Consider the following 27,734-nt stretch of genomic DNA (forward strand, 5'->3'; position numbering starts at 1 on the left):
TGTTTAACAGGAGCTCTTTTTACCTCCTTTTTACTTGGTGTGACAGCACACTGTTCAGTACAAATAGATACTGAAAAGCTTTTTTTCCCCCACAAACATAACTGTCCGTTTATCGCACCTCATTGACTCTGACTGTACCGTCTTAATTGTGACCAACACTGATCACAAAAAGCCACAGGCAGTGCATCGTTCACTCCAGTGATGTGTGCGAATGTTAAAGTATAACCTCATTCCGCAGAAAGATTTTTCCCTTGCAAAAGGTTATGTTTGTTTTTCAACACATGCAATGTGCTCTTCGTACACATGCCACATATTTTAGTTTGAGTTTTTAATCGGGTTCTTTTTAGGAAACTTTTCTGCTGTAGACAGTTCATCGTATGCAAAAGCTTGCTCTCTGTCGGACCAGATTGACGAGAGCACTATGCTGTTCAAAATCACTGCCTCTTTTTTGACCTCTGCCTTCAGGAGACGTTGGATTGGTTTAGAAATGTGGAGCCCAGTGAACTGCCTAATTGGTCCCATCCACTTTTAAGCAGAATTCACTCATGGTGGTCTCCAGAAATACAGTATATATTATACATCTGGCTCTGTGACTCTAGTCCACTGCCGTTTACACAGGTTAAGTCATTTCTGACTTGGTCTAAGGCCCTTCAAACCCCCTTCTATACACTGAGGGTCCTAACCAGCAGCCTCATCAATTTAGCCACAAGAGTTAATGGGTTATTTTAAAACAGAATTGTAAGGTTTCAAACGACAGATCCCTGGCATCCATGTTACTAGTTTGGACCTAGAACAGGGAAATTACAGCACCAGTGTTCATTATGGAAGTAAAGTGTTCACCATTAGCAATTCCTTACTCCATAAAAACCAAGCAGTCCCAGTAAAATATTTCTTAGGTAACTGAAATTTAGGAATAACTCTGAATGCTCCACTGTGATTTCCATGTTGCCACTGACATCTATGTATTATACAGGAAATGTATACCAAACACTATATCCACATATACTGTTTTTTTACCAACTAACATGTTAAATAGGTACTTCACAAAAATGAAAAAATAAATAAATAAATATATATATATATATATATATATATATATATATATATTGTGAACTTGGACCCGGACACAGACAGACGGACATCTTTGTTTCCACTACACACTGTTTATGTACAATAATATTTACACAAACAAGTCACATGCACAAACCCCAGTGCCTCCAGCACCGATTCCCCCAATGTCCAGTCCACACAGTCCTGTGCCTCTTTTCCTCCTGGCCGCCTCCAGTCCTCACTCCAGCTCCGTCCTCTTCCACCCGACTTCCACTAATGACTGGAGGGAGGCGGCCCCTTTTATAGGAACCAGCTGCTTCCCGGCAATCTCCCGCGGACACACCCCCGTGTGGCAAAGTGCCGGCTGCGCACCCGGAAGCCGTCCGGGTGTCCCCTGTCGTCTTCCCCCCGGCACGTCCTGGTGTGGCGGAAGTGCTGGGCTCCGGGATAATAAGGCACTGGGCGCCGCCTGGCGGTGGCCACGGGCCCCTACAGGGCTGGGCTTCCAAGCCCTCTACCCGAGGCCTCCAGTATAACCAGGACGGACGCCCCCTTTCGGTGTGGAGGAGGCACAAGCCCTCCTCTGGTCCTCCTGGGTGTCCCGGCCGGGGACCACACGGGATATACCGGCATCGGGGCGCCGCCTGGCGGTGGCCACGGGTCCCTACAGGGCTGGGCTTCCAAGCCCTTTACCTGAGGCCCCCAACATAACCAGGACGGACGCCCCCTCGCGGTCTGGAGGTGGCACAAGCCCTCCTCGTCCTCCTGGGCGTCCTGGCCGGGGACCACATATATATATATATATATATATATATATATATATATATATATATATATATATATATATATATATTACAATTAATAGTACAGGTCATATGAAAAACTGAGGGTTCAAAAAGTTACTTTGCCAACAGGCCAGCCATTGTATAAAGTACTATCACTTCTGCCAAAGCTACTTTGCCTTAAAATAAATACATCTCAGGATAATCTGGGCAACCACGCCATGACATTTGTCAGTCTCATCTTGGCATCATGTATGGCTTGTGCATTAATGGAATGTAAGTGCTTACAGTAAGCAAACGCAGCTTCATTCTCGCTAGATGCCCCTATTGTAATATGAGTGCAGTAAACTACTCCGATTATGTTAAGAGAACCGAACATTGCTGCAAGTTGCCTTTTTATCTTAGTAAAACATGTTGTGTTTTATGTAAGTTCACCCGCACCATACAAAAACTGGATGTAGCCCCTCACTGGCTGGTTAATGGCAGGCATGACAAAGTGAAGCTTGGCTGAGATATTCCTGACTTATCAGTTGACCATTGGAAACTTATCAAAAACCAAAAAATGTCTTCAGTTTGAATACGCAGCATTGACCTTCTTGAAAGAATAGAAATACAGTCTGTACATCTTATTCATCACTTTCTAATATATTTGTCATGTCAATGCACTTTCTAATAAAACCTTGGTGATGGGAATTATTAAATGTATGAGTTGTCCTTTAGCTGGTTTGGCTGCATTTCCTTACTTGATCAAGGGTATTTTCATTTTCCAGGTTCTCCAAAATGTTTTGTATGGATAGATGACAGCTGCTATAAATAAAAGTTTTGCGGTCAAGTTTTCTTTTATAAATCCCGATAGTTACATGGAAAGCTGTCTATGCACATTTTGAGTCTCTTTTTGTGCGTATGCAGGTTTTATAAATCTGACCACTGGACTTGAACCTGAATTTTAAATTCACCTAAAAACATAACCTTTTGTGAATAATTATTACCATTTTGTGAACAGATTTGATTTCTAAGTAAGGTGTTCTTCACCATAATTGTAGATAATTATTTGTTTTGTTCCACGATATAGGTACTTTTTAGAGCTGCATTCAGGCTACAGCATTGAGATAGTAAATTACAGGCTTTATATTATACCATGAATTTGCGGTGTATCCACAAAGGGCATCTCAAAAAGATGTTTTGCTACCAGATAGAGATTTATTAACTAGATAAGTGCCTGCCCTACTGCCTGTCCGACTCTGGCCTTTTCGGTATGAAAGCTTACAGATCCTGCTAAATGCCTTTAGCCTCAAATAGAAGAAAAGAAGAACACTGGCTCGTCCTAGACCTAAGGTAATCCACTGATCAGCTTGTGAAGAATGTGAAGTTGCCCACCTGCTCTGGCTGGAAGGAAGTGGACTAAGCCATAAGTAGGCTACAACTCAGAGTGGTTCCCTGAAGAATGCAAGCCAGTCACGCAGAGGAAGATCATGATTGTGGAGGAGGTCACCAGAGTATAGCAAGATTGCTACTTAGTGAAAGCAGTGCCACAGTGCTGCCAGGGAGCCAGGAAAACCACCATAAGTAGAGGGATTGGTTTGGGTAGATATATGGAAAAACCCATAAGCACAGCTAAGCCTCCTCAGAAGGGCGCCCTATGATACCCTACTGTGCACCCCGGAACCTCTGTCAGTGGTTTGGAAGTAAAAACAACTGCCTACTGTGTAACAATAGTACTTAAAGCCTACAACAGATCCGTTCAGGATGCAAGTCCTGACAAAGCTAGCCGAGTTTCTGGAAAGCTGCAGGGTGAAGGCGAATAACACCTTAAAATGTTGCAAAACCCAAATACATAGCATTCATAAAGACAGGTATGAGAGAGTGCAGCAAGAAAACCAACATCCCTGTTCCCTTCTGGTCAGGCATGGGAAATGTGCGTAGACCTTAAGAGGCAGTTTGTTTTTCCAGCTGAGATCACAACAACTATTCTCAGGCCAGACACCGTGATGTGGTCAACAGCTGCACAGAAGGTCCTTGTCATTGAGCTGAGGGAGGAAGGAATGTCAGTGGCACATGAGTGGTAAAGATCAAAGTATTCAGAACTGGCAGCTAGATGCCAAAAGGATGGTTGGAATCCGACTCTGTGGAAGTTGGATACAAGAGTTTTGTCAACTTCTTTGCTTTTTATTCGATTACACATAGCTATTTTCTCTGACCATCATCCTGGTTTTTTAAACAAATTGTACTTCTGGCATTAGATCATCAGAGGTGACTGTGCAGAAGGTACAGACCTATAAATACCTGGGAGTGCAGCTGGATGATAAATTGGACTGGACTGCCAATACTGATGCTCTGTGTAAGAAAGGACAGAGCCGACTATACTTCCTTAGAAGGCTGGCATCCTTCAACATCTGCAATAAGATGCTGCAGATGTTCTATCAGATGGTTGTGGCGAGCGCCCTCTTCTACGCGGTGGTGTGCTGGGGAGGCAGCATAAAGAAGAGGGACGCCTCACACCTGGACAAACTGGAGAGGAAGGCAGGCTCTATTGTAGGCATGGAGCCGGACAGTTTAACATCTGTGGCAGAGCGACGGGTGCTGAGCAGACTCCTGTCAATCATGGAGAATCCACTGCATCCACTGAACAGGATCATCTCCAGACAGAGGAGCAGCTTCAGCGACAGACTGCTGTCACCATGCTGCTCCACTGACAGACTGAGGAGACCCCACACTATGCGACTCTTCAATTCCACCGGGGGGTTAAACACTAAAATTATTCAAAGTTATTGTCTGTTTTTACCTGCATTTTTAATTTAATTTATATTGTTTTTTTATCAGTATGCTGCTGCTGGATTATGTGAATTTCCCCTTGGGATTAATAAAGTATCTATCTATCTATCTATCTATCTAGATCTTTGGAATATTATTTGATGATCAGTCAGCAGTCCTTTGGTATTGAACTGTGCCTGTTTTCTGACCACTTCTTTTCTCCCGATACCATTTTCAAATTTTCACTGTCAGTAGAAACACATGTGCATTGGTGGATGTGCAGTAGGCAGTTAGTGGGAACAACAGCTACCTGTATGATGATCAGTCAGATCTATCATTGGAATTACTCTGTGAATAATCTGTTACAAATAAAAGGTTAGTGTCAGCAATTAAGGGAAATTTTTGTCTATTTGTCTTTATGATTTTTATTTATTTTTCTAATATCGAGTTGATTTAATGGTGACATTTGCAAGAATCCAAATTTTATAAGTGGTTCTTAAAATTCTGTATTGTGTGGGGGGGCAAGTCACGCCTGTGATTTCACTAAAGACCAATTTACTGTGAGAAAAATAGTGTGCTATAGAGACAAATAGCCATTTTGTGACTGCTGGTATTTTTCTAAAGCGTCGGCGATTGTGACTGAACTGTGACCTTTAAGCAACATATTTGAACTGCTGCTCACAGATGTTTCTTGTGTGGAGAAATGGCCAAGGGACTCTGCATTGTTAGTTTGGTTTATAATCTAGTGTTAGCATGTACATTTTACATATAGTGTCTTTCCTGTTTTGACACTTGCGTGTTATTTTTGGTATTCATTCATCTCCCAATCCTTTAATCAGCCTGTGTGGCCTGCCGTTTTCCACCTTTGGCAGTACAGCTACGGAGACCCAAAATCAGAATCACAAAAATACATTTTTTGACAATAATCTCTCTTTTGAGAAACAAGGAAATTCTGTAGTCAAGAGTTGCTTTTTCCAGCTTCGTCTACTAGGTAAGATCAAGCCTTTTTTATCTTCTAGGGATCTTGAGAAAGCTACTTATGCTTTTATTTTTTCTCGCCTTCATTACAGCAACTCTCTGTATTCTGGAATTAGCAAATCTCTGATATGCAGGTTACAGTTGGTCCAGAATGCTGTCGCTCGCTTTCTGGTTGGGGCAAGAAAGTCTGATTCTGCTTCTCCAATATTAGCTTCTTTACACTGGCTGCCTGTCAGTTTTCGAATTGATTTTAAAATCTTGTTGCTAGTTTTTAAATCTTTACATGGGCTCGCTGCTGCCTATTTATCTGAATTGTGTGTTTTACACCAGCCATCGAGAGTGCTTAGATTTTCTGGTCAGTTGCCTCTTGTTGTCGCTCGTACTGAGTGTAAAACTAAGGGGGACAGCTGTGGCACCTCATCTGTGGGACTCTTTATCTCGTCACATAAAGGAATAGTCAACAATTGAACTGAAGATTAAAGATTCATTTCTATTCACTTGCATTCCGTGACCTTCAGTAATACTGATGGTTTCCTCATTGTGATTATATAACATTACTTCTATTTATTATTTATTTTACTTATGTTCATATATTTTATTTCTATTTATGTTATTTGTTTTCTTTTATTCTATTATTGTAAAGCACTTTCGCCACATCATTCCTATGTTGTTTTAAATGTGCTATATAAATAAATTGACATTGACATTGCCAAAATTGATTAAACTACAGGAACTCAACCAGAGGAATATAGTTCATAGGGTCATTATTGTCAAATGTACATGTACGTTGGTCACAATGTGTCAGCGTTTTTATTTCCTCTGCTCCTCTCATTGTATGACTGCTACTTAATTCGAGCTGTAGAGCAAGAGGTTGTAGGGGCAAAGAGCTGGTAAAAGGAGAGTTTTGGGCAGACACAGGATTGAGGGACCAGGGCTGAATAGCAGGCCAAAGGAACGCTACAGGTGGAAGCAGCAGACACGTAAGGGAGGGGGCCACAGCAAATAAGCAGACATTATTATCTGAGATTTAACATCAACTAAGGGTGCTTTCACACCTATAGTTCGATTGCTTTAGTCGGCACCAGTCAGAAAAATGTTACAATGTAGTAAACAGACGTGGGTACGGTTTGCTTTCACATATGCCGAGTTCTAAACGAACCAAAATAGACCGCGAAGCCCATCGGCACCAGGGAAACTTGTCTTTCTCTTTTCCAGAACTTCCCGTCTTGCTAAGTGCATCACGCGCTTCTATATACTTCGCCCGAAGTTTTTTTGTCTTAATACGGCATTGTTCAACTGTCCGAGGACAGCCTTTCTCCCTTAGCTGCTTACTGAACAGCGCGTAAATGCAGCTGTTTTTATGTGTCGTGGACAGTTGCTTTTGGATATGCTCATCCGACCATATATCTATGAGGCACTTAATTTCTTCGGCACTCCACGTTTCTCCGCGGTTTGATTTCATCGCGTGTCAATAGCTTGAAAAATTTAATGGAGTCAACAGGAAGTGAAAAGAATTTTACCCACAACCCCGTATCTCTTAATACACAAAGTGCATTAAACTATACCATTTCGTCAGATTTGGTTTGGTTGCTTTCACACCAGACGAACCGTACCAAAGTAGAGCGGATAAAGCGGTCCGAGACCACCCCTTCAGGCAGGTCTCAGATCGATTGATTTGGTGCGCACCAAAGTACAGAGATTGCATTCACATCAACGCAAACGAACCGAACCAAGGGACCAAACACGTTTGGTGCGCACCAAATGCTGTAGGTGTGAAAGCACCCTAAGTCCTTGTTGATTTTTGTTTCTTTCTCTCTCTATCTCTCTAGGTGTTCCTTTCCCAAAGAACTTCATTCCGATCTGCAAGAAGATCCTGTGCCGCCTTTTTCGAGTTTTTGTTCACGTCTATATTCACCACTTTGACCGAATGATCTTAATGGGTGCTGAGGCCCATGTCAACACCTGCTACAAGCACTTTTATTACTTTGGAACTGAATTCAGTCTTCTAGACCGTAAGGAGCTGGAGCCATTGGTAAGTATTCTTATGATCCCTATGTGATTTTATTTTATTTTTTGATACTTGAATTCTTTCTTAAAGAGCTGACTTTAGTGTTTTAACTCTTTTTGATTTCCTGGTTTTGACCTGTGCTTGTTTTTTGAATTAATTGTCTCTTGTTTCTTGGTTCCTGTGGCAATTATTTTTTCTATGCCCATTTTCATTACTGTGGCACAACAGCTGACTTGATAAACATCACACAAGTTCTTCAGAATTTTCGGCTACACATTCATGCTTTGAACTTCCTGTTCCTCCTCATCCCTAAGAAGCTCTACTACGTTTACATTAAGAACTGTAGACCACTAGAGAAAATTGAAGTCACTGTGGTATTTGAGCAACCAGATTGAGATAATGTGTTTTGAAAAAGTGGACAATTTAGCCAAAGTGATGACCACGGTCATGGTTAGTGGCCAAAGCGCTTTTCGTAGTAAATATGCTGTATTTGTTGGTGACTTTGTTTCCCGAATATTTTCCTAGAAATTCACTGTGTGCCTGGCCTAGACAAACATTTTTTTCTCAGTACCCCATGTGAAGTTAGCAGGTGTGACAAATAGAGGGCGCTATCGTTCTCTTGAACCCTCAGACTATATGCCAGACACCAGATAAAAGTATAAAATAATGACTTTTTATTAATACACAGTGCACAAAGCACCCTCCTCTCCACAATACTCATAAATCACAATAATACTCAATCAATAAACAATCCATCACTCCCAGACGCATTGCCACCCTTCCACTCAGCTCAGCTCAACGCTCTGGTGTTTCTCACAATCCTTTATAGTCCTTGACCCGGAAGTGTTTCGCTCTCTCTGTCCACGTGACTAGGAACACTTCTGGGTCAGATAAAAAGTCCTCCTTCTTCAACCTGGAAGCACGTCATTCCTCTTGTCCATGTGACTCGGACGTACTTCCGGGGTGTAAGGCAAATAATCGCTGTTCCTCCCTGCAGCGCCTTCTAATGGCCCCTGTGGTATCCAGCAGGGCTGTAGAGGGAAACTCCAATGTCCATAATTTCCTGCTGGCATTCGGGGCACCTCCATGCTGCAGGGAGGGCTCCACCTGGCGGCATGGGGGTACTGGCCGGGATGAACGGCCGGTTATATAACTTACAGGACATCACAGAGCTGAAACAGCCATGTGAAGAACTTTCATGTGTGCATAGTGTAAGATCACTGCCAACCTGCTTCAGGCATTTGATGTCATAAGTCCAGCCTTCCACGCTGCATGCGTTAAAATAAAAACTTGTATTTTGATTTGAGGGGTACGTTAGTGGACCATAATGTAAATATTATGAAAGAACTTTGTTGTATAGCACAGATTCATTGTACATTGTGTCTTCACTACTGGATTAAGCATGTTATATACTACTTGCTAGGTAAAGCCGATTGCTTAGTGACAGGGACTGCCACCCCCCCCCATTCCACAAAGCTTATAACGCTGACCCATTGCATCACAGGCTATATGAGTGTTAGGTTAGTTGGAGTGATAGGAGATCAAGAGATGCAGAGAGAGATAAAGGACTTAAGTATTATGGACTTAGAGGATATTTTTCTCACACAGGCATGACATCAGAGTGGTTAGCACCACTGCCTCACAGCTCAGGTCACATTTATGGCCAAAATAATTGGTCACAGCTCAGGTCACATTTACGACCACAAAAATTGGTTTAGCATAGTTTGCTGACACTTCCCTAGATCTCAGGAACACTTAAAAGACCATTGCACCATTATTATCTACTCAAAAAAATGAGTTCAGTTTCTCATTCCCCACTGACTTCAATGCATTTTCCAGGCTTCACAAAAATTTCAGAACATTTTCATGTTTTCGCTGAACTCGACGTGAAGCAAATTTATCAGGACTCACTGATCACTATCCAAGACCTGGTATAATTCATGGGAATCTACTTCCTTGATTTATGCGTGAAGTAAGTTGTGGAATGTCCAGTTCCAGCAAGTAAAATGACAGGACAGCTTTAACTCCAATGTGTTGATGTTAATGTGAGTGACCCTGAGACGTGGGCAATTAATATGCAACTATCTGAAGAGTTTGCACAAGTAAGTGTTGGTCTTTTAACGTTTTTTTTTCGGTTGTTTGGCAGGAGTAATTATATGAAAAATGTCTGGAAATTGAACAGACTCTTAAACACAGGCGCTAATCTTTATCTGAGCCAGAGGGAAATTGTTATGCAATTGTGGGAAAAACAAAAGGTTCAGCAGTTGTATGCAGCCTAATTACAAAGGAGCTAAATGAGCCTGACATGGTTAAACAAAAGGACTTGGGTCATAAACAAACTGAAGACTCTTTGGAATGTTGGTGGTCATCAACTTTTTACAAAACATCTAGGACGCTGCCCTCCCCCAGTGATTCTCATTTCAAATGTAGGCTAATAAAAGTGCTGTTGACCCAGAAAAAGATTATAGATTGTATTTGTAAGTGAAAATGAATCAACACCACCAAATTTCTGGTCAAGCTACCCTGGTCCTGTCTTGGGATCTATGTGGGGAAAGTGCTTAATTTACGGCCTAAAATCTCGACTGTGGGTCTTGCAGCTTTCAAATGTAGCTTTTTTTTTTCAGATATAAAACGATGAACTTCAGTCCAAGGGTGAAAAGTGCTACTTTCAGATGGGTAGTTACTTGAAATTTCTTTTTGTTTTGTTTTAAGGATCAGGTCAGCAGTGAGACTTCCATCCATCCATTTTATCCAACACGCTATATCCAAACTACAGGGTCACGGGGGGTCTGCTGGAGCTAGTCCCAGCCAATACAGGGCGCAAGGCAGGAAATAAACCCCAGGCAGGGCTCCAGCCCACACACCAAGCACAATTTCGGATCACCACTGCACCTAACCTGCATGTCTTTGGACTGTGGGAAGAAACCGGAGTACCCGAAGCAAACTCCATGCAAGGAGGACCTGGGAAGCGAACCCGGGTCTCCTAACTGCAAGGCAGCAGCACTACCACTGCGCCACCGTGCCAACCACAGTGAGACTTATATACAGTATATTGACAATTCTAGTGAATAGTGACCCATTTTGGGTGGCTGGGGACTGAAACTGATCTCTTATAGTTAAATAAAAAAAATGGACCAAGCCTGGATTAAACAACCAATAACTGTGCTCTTTGTGGCTTTTCATTACAAAATCTGATTATTTGCCAGTTTCCTTGGTCATACTTTTTCATTTAATAAATCATCAACTAATAGATCAACATCATTATTTACAAGGGCTTCACCTTGAAGTGGCAACACAGCTCAGCTGTGAATATGAAATTGACTCTATCCAGTCAGCACCATAAAATATCTTTTGTCATGTTTTCTACTGTACACATTATATTTTCATTATTGTTGTAATTATTATTGTTATTAAACAGGTTTACTATTTTAAATACAGTATATTTTAAGCTTCAAAAACTGCATTAACCCTAACCTTCATAGCATTGGTAAGCTAGGCAGAGTATGTATGTTGTTCCTATGTACTCTTAAAAAGTCATGTAGTTTAGGCCATGCCAGTGTAGTGTGCTGTGTGAGTGTGTGTGTGCCCCAAGATAAACTGGTGTCCTGTATAGGTTTATTTTGTACCTTGTAAACAAGGCGCTATATAGCGCCCGACCCGGCACAGAATACGCAGAGGCACGTGTTCACACTCAAAGGCTCCTTTATTTTCTTCAGCTGTGTGACACGCCTTCCCCGTGCCACACAACCCTAACACAGTCCAAGCACAAAACACACAGTTACCACCAAACCAACACTTTCCTGCTCCACCACTCCTCCCAGGCAACCTCGTCCTCTTCCTCCCAATTCTGGCCTCGATTGCTGGGAGGCAGGCCCTTTTATGCCCCACCCGGAAGTGATCCAGGTGCCTGACCAGCTGGTCTTAATTGCACCTCCGGGTGGGCTGATAAACCGTCCAGTGTGGTGGCTGGTTCTCTGCAGCACCCCCTAGCGGCCACCCCATCTCCCAACCGGGCTGCTGTGGTGGACTCCATGTCCCATGGAGCCACGGGGAAGATTGAGGAGGAATCCACTGCCAGGGAGACTGCCCCCAAGCGCCCCGGGGAAGGTATTGCAATGTCCATGATGGCTCCCCTGGGACGTATGCGGCAGAGGTGTCCCGGCCGGGCATGGGACCCGGCTGTCCGTCACAACCTCAAGCTCAATGCTGCCTAGAAAATAATACAGTACATTATGTACAGTGTACATAAATACATAGCTAAGTGTGCCTCTGACTTGGATTAAAAGTAAGTAAGGTTTATTTTCTAACATAAAACAGGATTACATAAACTAATTTTGATATTCAGTGTTTAAAAAAATATAATAAAAGTTTAGGTTAGGTTTTGTTATTCAGTAAAATCAGAGAATTTGTAAAGGGTCTGAATACGTCTGCAGGGCTATGTACACTGCAGTATATATAAAACTGACTTATAAAGCCATCTGCAAAAAGGCACAGCAGCGCCTCATCTGTTTAAGGAGCTTTTTAATGTGAGTCCTTCTATTATATCTCTTGTATTCAGCCTGTCTTTACTTATGTTCTGCTGGCTTGGTTTGAAATTCTTAATGTAAGCAACAAAAACAGAATAAAATAAAACTGTAAAAAAAAATAATAATAATAAGGTTTCAACACGTAAATCTTGTTTAATAAGCAAGGATTACGGAAAGCAGACAGACATACCCTCTAAATTCGCAATTCCAATTGGTGCCATCAGGTCCAAGGATAAAAAAACAACCAGATTAAATACTGTTACATTCCAAATGCTATTAATCTTCTAATTAAGTTTAATTTTTTTAATTAACATCCACAGGCTTAAATCATAGGATTAGCATTTGCATCAATCATTAGTCAAGTTGATGTTGAATGTTTTAATTTAATTATTATGTCTAATATGCTTGATCTAATGCTTCACCACAAGTATTATTAGTTTATATTTGATGGCTGTCTTCTCTGTTGATGTGTTTGTAATATTATGTTTTGGTCTCTCTGTTAAACCTGCTGACAAACTAAATTTCCCTCTTAGGACAATAAAACTGAATTGAATTGATATATATGTTTTCACCTGCGGTGGGCTAGCACCCTGCCCGGGGTTTGTTTCCTGCCTTGCGCCCTGTGTTGGCGGGGATTGGCTCCAGCAGACCCCCGTGACCCTGTAGTTAGGATATAACGGGTTGGATAATGGATGGATATATGTTGTCACAAACTCCACAAAGAGCCATAGCAAGGTTTGAGGCAGCAACCCGTATATTTAGTTTCCTGGCTGCAAATTAACGTTTAAATGATTGCACTGCTGTGCACAAAACCGATTCCATTACAGAACTGAGCGAATAAGGAAAAGGTTGAGGCTTTTAAAGGAGAAGACAGGAAGTGAGATCAAAGGGGTCGGGCTCATAAAGGTCTTCGGTCATTGGTTCGAGCCCGGACGTTACATCACAGGAGCCGGAGCAGGCAAGGTCTTCTTCAATAAGCTCGGTCCCGGAAGTGATGTCATGAGGGCCAGGTGGAAACTCCTGTGAATTGTCTGTAGGAAAGGGAGAAAAGGAGTCAGTGCACTCTGTCACATCCCGGTATGCCTCGGAACTGCCCTTACTCAAGCCCTTTAGGTGCCTCCCATGCACAAGTGTGTGACAATGTTGAATTCAGAAAGTATTCAGACCCCTTCACTTTCTGCACACTTTATTGTTTAGCAGATTTAATTTTAAATGTATATATTTGCAATTTTTGCCTATCAATCTACACTCAATAGCCCATAATGACAAGTGAAATCGTGTCCTCACAAAGGTTTGCAAATTACTGTATTTTTCACTCCATAATACACACCTGACCATAAGACGCGCCTAGGTTTAGAGGAGGAAAACAACAAAAAAATATTCTGAATCAATTGGTGTATTAATATCTATACTAATAAAAGGCAAAGCCCTCACTCACTCACTCACTCATCACTAATTCTCCAACTTCACGTGTAAGTAGAAGGCTGAAATTTGGCAGGCTTATTCCTTACTGCTTACTTACAAAAGTTAAGCAGGTTTCATTTTGAAATTCTACACGTAACGGTCATAATGGTCGATAACGGTGGACAATGTCCGCCATGTTGAACTTTCTTATTTATGGCCCCATCTTCACGAAATTTGGTAGGCAGCTTCCCTGCGCTAACCGCAAGCGATGTACGTACTTATTTCGATGGTATAACGCCACTGTCGGCCACCATATTGAACTTTCCAACGTCACTAATTTTCCAACTTCCCGTGTAGGTAGAAGGCTGAACCCCATCTTCACGAAATTTGGTAGGTGGCTTCCCTGCGCTAACCAAAACCAATGTACATACGTATTTCGGTGGTATGATGCCACTGTCGGCCGCCATATTGAATTTTCCAAACGTCACTAATTCTCCAACTTCCCGTGTAGGTAGAAGGCTGAAATTTGGCAGGCTCATTCCTTACAGCTTACTTACAAAAGTTAAGCAGTTTTCATTTCGAAATTCTACGCATAACGGTCATAACGGTCAACAACGTCCGCCATGTTGAACTTTCTTATTCATGGCCCCATCTTCACGAAATTTGGTAGGCGGCTTACCTGCGCTAATCGAAAATCAATGTACATACTTATTTCGGTGGTATGACGCCACTGTCGGCCGCCATATTGAACTTTTCAACAGTCTTTGTTACTCATGGGCCCATCTTCAAGAAATTTGGTATGCGGGTTCCCAACGCTAACTGAATCCTACTTACGTACATTTTAACGTCCATAGCCTGCAGCTCGGTCACCGTGTGAGGCGGGGTTGGGTCCCCCATCCCAACGCCTTCCACGTTGTTGCCTGCCTGCCTATATAAGGCCGTCCGTCACTCCAGTCTCTACATTCCCTTCCTTGCTTAGCCACGGGATTCATGTCTCCCTGCTGATAACTACAGCCTTTTTATTTAATCCACGGCTTCTCCGCTGTTTTATTGTTCATTTATTACGATTATAGTTATTGTGTAGGTATTTTAGACTTACTTTACATTGTTCGGGTACCCATTTCCTTCATCATTCCAACCGTACCCGCATTAACATGTCTATCGAGGTGATCACCATCGATCAAAGAACTGTCACTTACCGAGTGGTTTCCATGCCCGGAGATGGCGCCTGCCTTTTCCATTCTCTGTGTTACATATTGCACGGCCATATCAGGCTCACTCTTGATATCTGGAGAAACATTGTGTGTCTTATGTATTGGATGACTGGGACAGGTTCAAGGTGTGGACTGATGACGGTACAGGAGATAATTAGACTACACAGGAGCACTAGAAGAGTGAAATGCTTAAGCCCTTCACCTATGGATCTGCATGTGAGTTGATGGCTGCCGCTGAATTATTCGGTTGTCTCTTTCAAGTGTACCGAAATGGCCAAATATTTTACACCTTTGGACAACCGCCAATGCCTCTTAAACATCTTAGATTCACAGGTGACGATTTCAGTAGTGGACACTTTGATGTTTATGAATGTTTAAACTCTCAAAAGCTGGATGTGAAGTTATCGATGAAACCGGTTGTGTGCTTACAACACTTGACAGATACTGAATGTCTCTCAACACAACAAGTCCTACAAATACTGTCGTAATTGAAACTAACCATGAAACTCAAACCGATTATGACAGCAGCAATCCAAGCTGTGAGATTTAAAACAAGATTACTGTTCACATGGCCAACTGTACGTTGCATGCTCAAGAGTAAGCTCAGCGCACAGCTTGGTCATATTACAACCGGAGGGCGAACTCACAATGTGGTATACAAAGAGATCCTTAACAAATAATTATTGGGATATTTTCCCTCAGTTTAAAAGGTTTAATTTTCTTCTTAATAAAACTTTTAAGGCAGTACTACGCCATGAAGTGCGGTATTTTTATATATATATATATATATATATATATATATATATTTATATATATATATATATATATACAGAGAGAGAGAGAGAGAAAGAGAGATACAGATATAGATATAATGTGTGTGTGTATGTGTATATATATATATATATATATATAGATATATAGATATATAATGTGTGTGTGTGTATCTATACTAATAAAAGGCAAAGCCCTCACTCACTCACTCATTCACTCACTCACTCACTCACTCACTCATCACTAATTCTCCAACTTCCCGTGTAGGTAGAAGGCTGAAATTTGGCAGGCTCATTCCTTACAGCTTACTTACAAAAGTTGGGCAGGTTTCATTTCGAAATTCTACGCCTAATGGTCATAACTGGAAGGTATTTTTCTCCATTAACTGTAATGGAGTTGAGCTGCAAACGTGGGGGCGGAGTTTCGTGTGACATCATCACGCCTCCCCGTAATCACGTGAACTGACTGTCAGCGCAGTGCGTAGAAAACCAGGAAGACCTCCAAAAGCGCTTAAGAAAACATGCATTATATAATTGAGAAGGCAGCGAAACAATAAGACGCGAGCGAGTGACATATACTACCATATTCATGAGTGTTGCTACCTCGGAAAGAAAGCAAGGTGTAAACCTAAACTTTAAATTAAGTTCATAGACAGGCTACGCTGGCGTTTCACATGCCCACAGGTAATGCGGGATACAAGTTTAATGAGAGGACGGGATATAAGCGAGAGTTTTGATCACTTTGTAACTAAGTTAAAATTGTAGGTGAAGGGGTGTGCTTATGCAAATTCCGAGACTGTGTTTGTGGGGATTGACAGTTAAAGGCGGGTGGGGGAGTCACGTCATCATCTCCCCTCCCACCTCATTTTGCTCTGAGCTGAGCTTCGCAGCTAACGCCGTCTTCCGAAGCAACCGTCACACTGCCACCAAATACTCACAGAAAAATCCACAAGTTAATACACACGCTGTCTCTAGAGTTTCTCACACTGAATCCTCCAGGCACTACTTACAAAAGGTTACATTGACAATCGTGTTCGTTATTTTTAAAATCTTTCCTTTTCTTAGCACAAGCACAGCTGAGAAGCTTGATGCATGTGCTCCATAAGCGTTAAAAATAATGCATTTAATCACACTTTGCATTACAAGCAAAGGGAGCTTTTGTCAATGCATGATTTCCTGGTACACGATTACATTGATCAGCGCATCCCGATTCATTTTACCCTCGCACCACCTTAGTTTGAGAAGAAGTATGAAAAATATGAGGTTAACACAGAAAAACAGATCACCAATTCAAGCTTTATGAATAATCGATTAAGCCATCAATAATTGTTTTGGTAAAGCCATCCTCCTTCCATTTTATAATTTTTCCGCCACTAGCCATGATTAAATGAGCGGTAAAAAGTAAGAGCAAAGCGAGGTGACTTATTTAGGCAGGCATATATATGACAGCAACACTCATGACAATGTCAATCATGTTACGTTATTATTAAAATGTTTCCTTTTCTTTTCATTACTTCTTTAACACACTACTTCTCCGCTGCGGTAGGTATTTTGCTATATATATAATATATGAATTACCTCCAAAGAGCGCTGAGACTTTTGATATCATGAACGTGTCTGCAAAAACTGGGTCTCCTGCCCAGCAAAAGTCAAGCAGCCAGCGTGCGCATAGCTGTGCCGGCCTTTGAGACGCTGACTGCGCTTCTGCCTTAAGTCAAAGTGAGCACTTTTAATTTTTTCTTCCTCCCCTGCGCTATAGCCCAGACAAGTGCAAACACGGGACCCCTTTTCTACACCACGGCAAAATAATATTAAGGCGATTCACACTTTCTTTTGCACGTATCGATTATGAGGTCCTCAGCTCGGATTATGAAGATACGCACAGGAGTGGAGGACTGACAGTGCCATCACAGCCGATTAATGGCGGGACGTCTCACCAGTCTACACAAGACCCACGCGACTGTCCCCAAAAGGCGATCATAACGTCAGCGAACACATCTCTCTATACTATATAAAAGAAAAAGGCAACTTTCCTTTCTTTACACCTTTTTCCTTTTATCCCAAACCAAAGCCTTTCTCTCTTAACACTGCAGAGGACACAAAACTAATTTTCTTTAAATGCCGGTAAGGCACATTACCAGAGGCACAAATTTGAGCGTTCACATAGAAAATGTAATTTCTATACCACAGCCGTCGTGTAGCGCCTTTCAAAAGGGATCTACTACCGAGAGATGATCCATATACATTTTAGCTGCTGTTAGTTACTTACCTGTTGTGTTACACAGTCTTTAAAATGTAGTTTACCCAACCACTCCAGTAGTGCTCAATGTACCTCCATCCATCCATTTTCTAACCCGCTGAATCCGAATACAGGGTCACGGGGGTCTGCTGGAGCCAATCCCAGCCAACACAGGGCACAAGGCAGGAACCAATCCTGGGCAGGGTGCCAACCCACCGCAGCTCAATGTACCTGTACTTCTTCGTTAATGTTTTACTGTTTAATAACTTATAGACTATATTTTATTATTTTTCCCTTGCACTCAGTGACCAAAGCTATACACACACATATAGACACATACAAACATACACACTATATATGACTATATTTTATTATGTTTTATATATATATATATATATATATATATATACACACACATATAGACACATACAACACATATATATAAGTTGTGTGTGTGTGTATATATGACAGCAGCAATCAAGCTGTGAGAAAACAGTAAAAGGAGGCGTGTCAGGCGTCATGGTACATTTTCTGATGCAGCTACACGAAAATAACTTTGTGATGCTGCCACCAAATACACAAAACAATTACTTTGACAATCATGTTACATTATTTCTAAAATGTTTCCTTTTCTTTTCATAACTTCTTTAACACATGACATGCAGCTAGCGCGGCTATATATATATATATATATCACAGCGACACTCATAACAGTGACAAAACAATTACATTGACAATCATGTTACGTTATTTTCAAAATGTTTCCTTTTCTTTCTCTTTCCTTCTTTAACACATTACTTCTCCGCTGCCAAGCGCGGGTATTTTGCTATATATATATATGTGCATTCCCTGTGCAGAGAGAGAGAGACAGACACACACACACAGGCGAGAGACAGACAGACACACACACAGAGGTGCGCGCTTAAGAGACACAAATGTGAGAGACACACACACGCAGGCCCGCAAGAGAGACACACACACACACAGGGGCACGTGTGCATTGTTGCAATGTTACTTTTGTTGGTTGTTTATTAAATTACAGATTTTTCAAATGTTCATTTTTTCCCCTGTGCTTAAAACTCATTAAAAAAAGAGTTTTTAGTGAGCGGGTCATAAGGCTATAGCTCAAATTCTTGCAGTGGTAGTTTTCTCTGTTGTTCAAGGTTTTCTTAGTGTTATTCAATGTTTTTACATTTAGTGTACTATTATGCTGTGCTTTCTATGGTATAGTTAACTATATTTGTGCTTAAAAACTTAAAAGAAATATATATTTACATACAGTTCACACGGTCTGGAACGGATTAATTGTATTTACATACAATCCTATGGGGGAAATTACTTCAGTTCACGACCAAATCGGGTTACAACCAGAGTTTTGGAACGAATTATGGTCGTGAACCAAGGTTCCACTGTATTACTGTCAGACAAAATTACAGGCATTTTACGGAAATACAAACCAGTATTACTGAGAGAGAAAATTAAAGGCACACAATACAGTGACACATATTACAGCCACATACAAGGTCCCTTGCCATTTATTATAGACTGTTCATACAAATGTTTATGCACTACTGTTCTAGCACCCGTTATTTTAACGGGCTTAATGTCTAGTGTATATATATATATATATATATATATATATATATATACAGTATATATATATATATATATGACAGCAACACTCATAACAGTGACAAAACAATTACATTGACGATCATGTTACGTTATTTTCAAGATGTTTCCTTTTCTTTTTCATTACTTCTTTAACACACTACTTCTCTGCTGCGAAGCTCAGGTATTTTGCTAGTATTTAATAAAATATACCAGAATATTTCAACCATGTCAAGTCAACAGCGGTATTAAGAACCATCATCACTGTCATTAAGAAATGAGGAGAGACTTTAAGGTTCAAGCACTCTTCTAGTATTCTGGAAACCCCAAGAACTCCTCATCGCTAGTGTCAGAATTTATGAAGCTCCAGTTGCTTACAATCACTGATGTCACTTTCTTCGCTGTCTTCATATATGATACTATCTTCAGTTCCATCTAAGGCATTGCTAATGGCAGCTTCCACCTGCAGCTATAGACTTTTCAGTATGCAAGCGACTCTCCACGTTAGTGTTTAGATCTGGACAGTGCATGTGCCCAAAACATTAACATTTATATGTTACTTACATAAAAGCCAGATCGAATGTTATTTACCTATTTACCTTGATTTATTTGATTACTTCCTACAGCATAAAGTCAAGTAGACTGCAGAGCTTCCTGTGTTTGATTGACATGGGCATGCTCAAAAAATACACGTGTAATGCCACGAAAAGTGCACGCTGACACTTCAGTTTGCAAGCAATGGTATGAGAATGCAGTCAGACTTCTTTTTTGGGCACATACACCGTCCAGATCTAAACACAATCATGTAGAGTCGCTCACGTACTGAAGAGTCTATAGCTGCAGGTGGAAGCTGCTTTCGCTGTACTTTATATATAAGAGCCAGATCGAATGTCATTTACCTATTTACCTTGATTTATTTACTTATCTTCCTACAGCGTAAAGTCACAAGTAGACTGCAGAGCTTCCCATGTACATATACAAAGTACAGCGACGACAAAAGTGCGACGTGCATTCTTTCTCCGATATAGAACCCTCATCATCATCTGAGTTCACCTCAGTTGACCTCTCACTCTATACAACTCTAAGCAACTGACACGCAGGTAAACAGACTTGAGCTAAGAAAACTGTGTGGCGGTGGGGGGATGTGCTAGCAGGCTGCTTGCTGCTTATCGACACATTTACAAGACAAAAGACGCTGACGGAGAGGTGCAAAGGGATTTAAGGTGGGACGAATTTATGAGTTTTTTCGTAGGCTTTGGTAATTCTAGCGTTAAGCGTCCCCAGGGGTTTCTCATGGGCCTACCACTTCCTCTTCTAACAGCTGTCGCTACCGCTAACAGTTTAGGAAATACACATCACGGGGTGTAACGCAATATTTGTTCCATAAGACGCACAGACATTTCCACCCACTTTTGGGGAAAAAAGTGCGTCTTATGGAGCGAAAAATACGGTAATTAAAAATCAAAAAATGAAATCTTTCATTCATACAAGTATTCAGACCCCTATTCCTTTGCACTCCAAATTGGGGTCAGGTTCATCCTATTTGCTTCAGTCCTACCTGGGATATTTCTGAAGCTTGAGTCCACTTGTGGTAAACTGAATTGATTGGGCATTGTTTAGAAAGGCACATATGCACCTATGTATAGAAGTTCCCACAATTTACACTGCCTGTCAGGACAAAAATCAAGTCATGAAGTCCTAGTAACTGTCAGCAGATACAATTGTGGTGAGGCATAAATCAGGGCAAGGGGATAAAACATTTTCTAAACCTTTTCTAAAGCTTTGAGTGTTGCCAGAAGCAGAAGCATAACCTTCAAATGGAAGAACTGTGAAACCACCAAGACTCTGAGTAACTGGGCCTTGGTCAGGGAGGTGACCATGAACCAAATGGTCAGTCTAACAACTTCAGAAGCCTTCTGCTGCGATAGGAAATCCTGTATGAATGGAAACCATCTCAGCAACATAGGACAGTTTCTCTGATAGCAGGAGGAAAGAGATTCTCAGAACAATTTGGGCAGAACTCCAAGCATTATTTCTGTTGAAGACCAAGCACTACTCATCATCAGCTTAATATTGTCGTTATGGTGATGCAGGGTGGTGGCAGCATTATGCTATGGGGGTGCTTCTCAGTGGCAAGAACAGGGAGACTGGTTAGTGTTGAGGGAAGGATGAATACATCCAAATACAGACAGGTCTTTGAAGAAAACCTGCTCCAGAGTACATAAAACATCAAACTTGGATGATGGTTCATCTTTCAACGCAGCAATGTGTGTATGTTAGTCGATCTCACAATGGTCTGGTACTCCATCCAAGGAGTGTCACTGTCTTGTGGCCGGCCAATGGATAGGTTCTAGTAACCCTGTGACCATGAATTGGATGCAGAAGATGTGAGGATGATATGTTGTCATGTTAAAATTAAATGAAAATATGATTATTTTTGAGAAATGCTACACATTTTCGAACTGTGTAGTTTAGCATTTAAAGTGATATGACATTCTGAAATTCGGGCAATCTTTTCTGATAACCTGTGTGTATTTATATATATAAACAGCAAAAAGTGTAAACTGTGAAAATGAAAATAAGAAACTAGGCTTGTTACACTGCCATCTTGTGTTTGTCTCTAAAATTACACTGCATTGACTCTTAAAATACTGGTATGTCAATAGTGCTGTAGATTGTAGATTCTGTATGTATGCTGAAGAATGTAAATTCTGGAAATGTATCTTACATTGACTTTTTTTGTTTTTACTTTTACAGAAAGAGATGACAGCAAGAATGTGTCACTGATGAGCTGGCCCAAACAAATGATGAAACGTTTTATTTTCTGGGAGAGACAGAAGCAGTTGAAGAGAACGTTGATATGGCGTTTCTAACACTCTCAGTATGAGAAGAAATAACGAGATTCAGCAACTGTGCCATGGTTTTACAGCTAGTATCCAATATGGCAGCCCCAAGAGATTTTTTTTAGCACACTAAAAAAGTCGGACATTAATCAACAAAGAAAACTGAGCCTTCGTGTGAATTTTGACCATGAAGCTCACTGTACAAATTTGTACTATGACCTAACTAATGTAATGACATCTCGTACAATCAGTCCATCGGGAAATAGAAATATTCATCTGATTTATGCCAATATCTTTCTAAACAGCACTAAACTTATTAATGTTTGCTATTTATTAAACAGGGAGACGCAGCCATGAGTCTTGTGTGTGATAAGCACTAATAAGTGGCATGACCACATAACTCACCCATTGGCTAATCAGGCTTCCCAACAAGAAACAACACCAACTGTGGAACTTTGGCTTCCGCACTTTATTTGTGAACAGCATTCTTGTCATTAAGTTGAACTGGAAGTCTCTTGGAAATGTTACAGTCTATAAATAAATACAAAAAAATATATATATATATATGAAAAAGAGGGGAGTCCAGGTTGGAAAAGCCCTCTTTAAGGTGAAGTGTAATGGGGTTGCTTCCATCTCGTCAATAAAGAGTGGTGAGCTCTGGGTCCATTTTAAAAGAGCATGTTAGCAGACAGAGTCAGGTTGGAGACTGCTGGACTGTAAAGGAAAGAACCTGTCATATCCTTGGCACCAGCTTGAATCTCTGCATATCTTTGCTTTAGTTTAGTCCCTACAAACACAACCAAACTGCCACATTCCCAATAAGTATTTAACATTCTGTTCTTTAAGTTAATACCATATATTCCCAAAAATAAGCCCTAGCACGATTTTGAGGCTACTCTGTAATATAAGCCCTACCCAAGATCGTCAGCTGAAAAAGTAGGGCGCATAAGACTGGGTTTATACTTCACGTGATGCAACGCGTGTGCGTCCATCAAATTCTGAGGACACCTTGCCACAATATCTCTGAAAAGGATGTGTAATGATTACATCCATAAATCCAGGGATGTGCCCAATTGCTTGCTGGGATTAAATAATTTCTATCTGAGAGGGTAAAAAAACACACACACAGGCTGAAAAATGTAACTTCATTTTTCAAATTTGAAGTTGCATGGTTAAATAGTAATGTCTACATTATAGAGAAACCGAGGATTTCTGATCAGTAGTTAAAGCTGGCCTGTTGTAAGTGTTATCTGCCAGATTGTGACAATTTTAAGAGGTGATCTGGGATCATCCATTAAAAGCCTCCCATGCACAAGATCAATGCATGCGACTAATTCTGTCTACAGCCAAATAAATGGCAGCAGCTTTGGGTGTTATGAAGGCATCTTTGTACATGCCAGCTGTTCCACTCAGTGCTCACATCAGGCCATTTAATTTACTGCACCCAAGAAATATTTTAAACGGAAATACGGGAACATTGAAAGTATTAAGAATAGCACTGCCCGTCATAAACAACATCATCCTCCACCAATTTGTGCTGCAGGCGCATGTTTGGCTGTGTGCATTAATGACAAGAACAAATCTAGTCAAGTGGACACTCAGCACTAAGTATATATAACCAAATAATTTCATATCCATGATTGCAATCACAGCTGGGCTATAGTGGGTCCCTAGTGTGCATATTTGCAGGCTTGCACCTGTCTTCCTGAACCATATTGTGCCATATACGGAGCAAAATACATTCCCAATTTTACGGAGGAAAAGTCAATAAATAAACAGGTAAAAAAATAAAAGTACAATTAAATGTGACAATAAATAATTACAACCAACATTAAATGTTAGTATAAAAGTGTGTAATAGAAAATAATTTTGTTGCATATTTTTTATGCATTTATTTAATTATTTCTTCATTTATTTATTTCAGTGACACTTCATGCAACTTGAAAATAAAAAGTCCTGAAATGAAAACTTTCACTTTTCAGAGTTGAGAGGGCAGGTAACTAGCGAGTTCAGTTTTTTTTCATTGGTCAATCACTGGCAGATGCCCAGCGGTGGGCTGGCGCCCTGCCCGGGGTTTGTTTCCTGCCTTGCGCCCTGTGTTGGCTGGGATTGGCTCCAGCAGACCCCCATGACCCTGTAGTTAGGATATAGCGGGTTGGATAATGGATGGATAAATCACTGGCAGAGCGGGAGTAAACCTTCAAGTGCCAGCAAGAGTCACATTTACAGGAAACACTTCAGATGCAGACGCCTAATGATTCATTTGAATTAAAATGGCTGCTTTGTACGGTAATTCTGGAAAACTTTTACTTGCACTCGTATCAGACGTGCAGAGTCAAGGCTTCAAATGAGTGCTTGAGCCACAGGGTTCCAAAGTCGAGCAAAGCACATATATAAAAAAAAAAAAAAGTGTTTGGTAGAGACTACCCACCTTCTCAACTTTGACAAACGGAAATGACAGTTTTCATTTCTGGGCTTATTTCTTGTTGTGTGGTGCATCACTGAAATAAGTAAGTGAAGAAATAATTCAATAAATGCATAAAGAAATTAGTAACCAAAACCTATTTTGTTACATTAATACGCACATTTCATGTTGTTATTATTTATTTATTGTCCCATTTTACAGTACTTATTTGCATAATTACTTACTTATTTTAGTTTGTTAAAAACATTCTTTCATACATTTGTAGACTTCTTTTACTGTTTTTAATTGTAAGTGGTTGTCTCAAGTGAGTGAGTAGTACATCAGGTTAGATTTTACTTGAGAATTGTGCGCAATTTAAAAAGTCAATAAGCATGTCAAAAATTCTGATCATTGTCTATCTGTTATCTAAATTTAAACAGCAGTCCTGGCCTGTCACTTTTCAGAACAATGGGGAGCAAGACTCTTTTACACTGGGCTATCTGAAATACTTTACATATCTTTTCTTAAAACTTGAAGTGGATGAGTTAAAAATAGTTTACCTACACAGTAGTGCCTTAATTAGTCACTCTACTGTATTTCTGTAGCGGTGATGTAAATTTAATCACATCATATTCTTTTCAGTGTTATCCTACATGAAATATAAAGAAAAATGTAAACCCTGTCAATGAAGCCAAATGTAAGAAATATTTTCCACTTTTTATCATCCAACTGAAGCCAGTAGTTTATGTTTTCCACCATCTGTGCATTTCTGTAATTGTTCTTCACTGAACAACTGTCAACTGCAGTTCTTGAGGGTTGTTCTGGTAGCTTCAGACAGTATTCAGACCCCTTCACATTTCGCTCTGTTCTAGCCTTTTGCTAAAATCACTTGAATTAATTTTTCCCTCATCAAGCAACACTCGGTGCCCCAGAAAGACAAAGCAAAAACAGAGTTTTAGAATTTTTTTGCAAATCTATTAAGAGTGGCAGAAAATCCCCACATCTAGGTGTGTGAAGTTTGTTGCGTCAGACCTAACAATACTTCAGGCTGGAGTCGCCACCAAAGGGGCTTCAACTAAGTACTGAGTTTGGGTTTGCACACTTGTGTCAAACTGATATTTCATTTCTTTTTAATATAAAAATACATTTAAACAACTGCAGTGGGCTGGCGCCCTGCCCGGGGTTTGTTTCCTGCCTTGCGCCCTATGTTGGCTGGGATTGGCTCCAGCAGACCCCCATGACCCTGTAGTTAGGATATAGCGGGTTGGATAATGGATGGATGGATTTAAACAATTTTAGCACAAGGCTGTAACGTAACAAAATGTGAAAAAAGTGAAGAGTTCTGAGTATTTTCAGAAGACAGAGTATTTTTTGGATAGGTCAACTTCTGATATTTCTGAGCTTTGAAAATGAGGATAGGAATCAAATACATTCAGATGTTTTTAAACATTTTAACACTTTCCAGGAGTGAACTTACACTGTTTGAAACCAGACTCTAACCAAATATGGACTTTTGTTCTTTTAATTTGTTTCTAGATAATATATTCTTGTAACAACAGCTGTGAGGAGCTGAGTTCTTTAAAGGAATACTGCTCTGAAAAATGGTATTTTTTAAAGATTTGTACCCCATGTGATTTGCTGTGGTTACTGAGGAAATTGTTTAAACTCATATTTTCAGGCAGAATGGAGAGAAGTGAGTTGATGATGTAACAGAAGCCAGTCATGACCAATACTGCACAATGGCAAATAATGTGAAAAGTACCCATGGTCAGGAAAAAAAAAACCAAAACAAACGTTACTTGTGCCGCACAATCCACATATCAGTTATCCAATTTGTATCATGAAAATGTTCAAAACGCATGCCGTTTTGCTAAAACATTGTTAAATAGTTATTTCAGGAGTAATTTGTGAACGTCATAAACATGAAACTAAGACTCATAGGATTCACCATTTGAATTAAAGTCAAGACACTTGATGCAGAATTGAAAGAAAAAAGTTTGATGTAGAAGAAGTGAATTGTGACCAATGCTGTACAAGAGTATGAAAAACGTTCCTGGGATTGAAGCCAATCCCACCCAACACAGGGCGCAAGGCAGGAATTCATGGGATTGATTTTTTTTAATTGAAGAGCCACCTCTCCCCCTTAATCGTTACTCAAGTGTCTTGTCTTAAATTCAAAAAGTAACTCCCATGAGTCTTAGTTTCATGTTTATGATGTTCGCAGGTTATTCTGGAAGTAACTATTTAACAGTATTTTAGATAGATAGATAGAAAGACACTATATAATAGATAGATAGATAGATAGATAGATAGATAGATAGATAGATAGATAGATAGATAGATAGATATGAAAGACACTATATAATAGATAGATAGATAGATAGATAGATAGATAGATAGATAGATAGATAGATAGATAGATAGATAGATACTTTATTAATCCCAAAGGGAAATCCACATAATCCAGCAGCAGTATACTGATACAAAAAACAATATTAAAGAGTAATAAAAAATGCATGTAAAAGCAGACAATAACTTTGAATAATGTTAGCATTTAATCCCCTGGGAGGAATTGAAGAGTTGCATAGTGTTGGGGAGGAACGATCTTTTAGCAAAACAGCTGACTGTTTTCACATTTTGATCGTACAATTTGGATAACATGCATGTGAATTATGCAAAACAAGTAACGTGAGATTTTATTTTTTCTTTTTTCCGTAGACATTTTTCACATCATTTGCTGTTGTAAGGCACTGGTCACTACTGACTTCTATTACGTCAAAAACTTTTTTTCTCTCTACTCTCCATGAAACAATAACATTAAAAGTGTTTCTCGAGCACCACTATAAACTATGGGTTAAGTAACATATTAAAAAAATATATCATTATTGTTTGGGGAATTTCTTTAAATGGCCCTCTTTTTGAGTCTGGAAACCTTTGTGTAAGCTTATTAAAAACAAAGACCATTTCAGCTGCGCATGGTTGTATAAAATTATATTCAGTTCTGTTTAATTTATTTTGTATAGATTATTGGCCAAGTGCTTAAACCTATTTATAACTATAATGCACAAAAAGTGAATTAATAAAGTATGAGACATCTATATTCAAAATTAAACAAATTATGTTAAGCACCTTGCAATTAAGAATTTGTATAAAT

At 40.2% G+C, this 27,734-nt stretch overlaps 1 protein-coding gene across 1 annotated transcript in view; it reads left to right on the plus strand.

Annotated features, from left to right (window-relative positions):
- LOC120533065 (MOB kinase activator 3B) overlaps positions 1 to 25,771 on the plus strand; it is a 123,594-nt gene extending 97,823 nt beyond the window's left edge. The window contains exons 3-4 of the mRNA XM_039759702.1: positions 7,391 to 7,593; positions 22,091 to 25,771. Of these exons, the coding sequence (XP_039615636.1) occupies positions 7,391 to 7,593; positions 22,091 to 22,120 (233 nt within the window). The 3' untranslated portion in view covers positions 22,121 to 25,771. The remainder of the gene's footprint in view (positions 1 to 7,390; positions 7,594 to 22,090) is intronic.
- The last annotated feature ends 1,963 nt before the right edge of the window (positions 25,772 to 27,734 follow it).

The sequence above is a fragment of the Polypterus senegalus genome, chromosome 7, assembly GCF_016835505.1.
Source record: "Polypterus senegalus isolate Bchr_013 chromosome 7, ASM1683550v1, whole genome shotgun sequence".
Lineage (NCBI taxonomy): Eukaryota > Metazoa > Chordata > Cladistia > Polypteriformes > Polypteridae > Polypterus > Polypterus senegalus.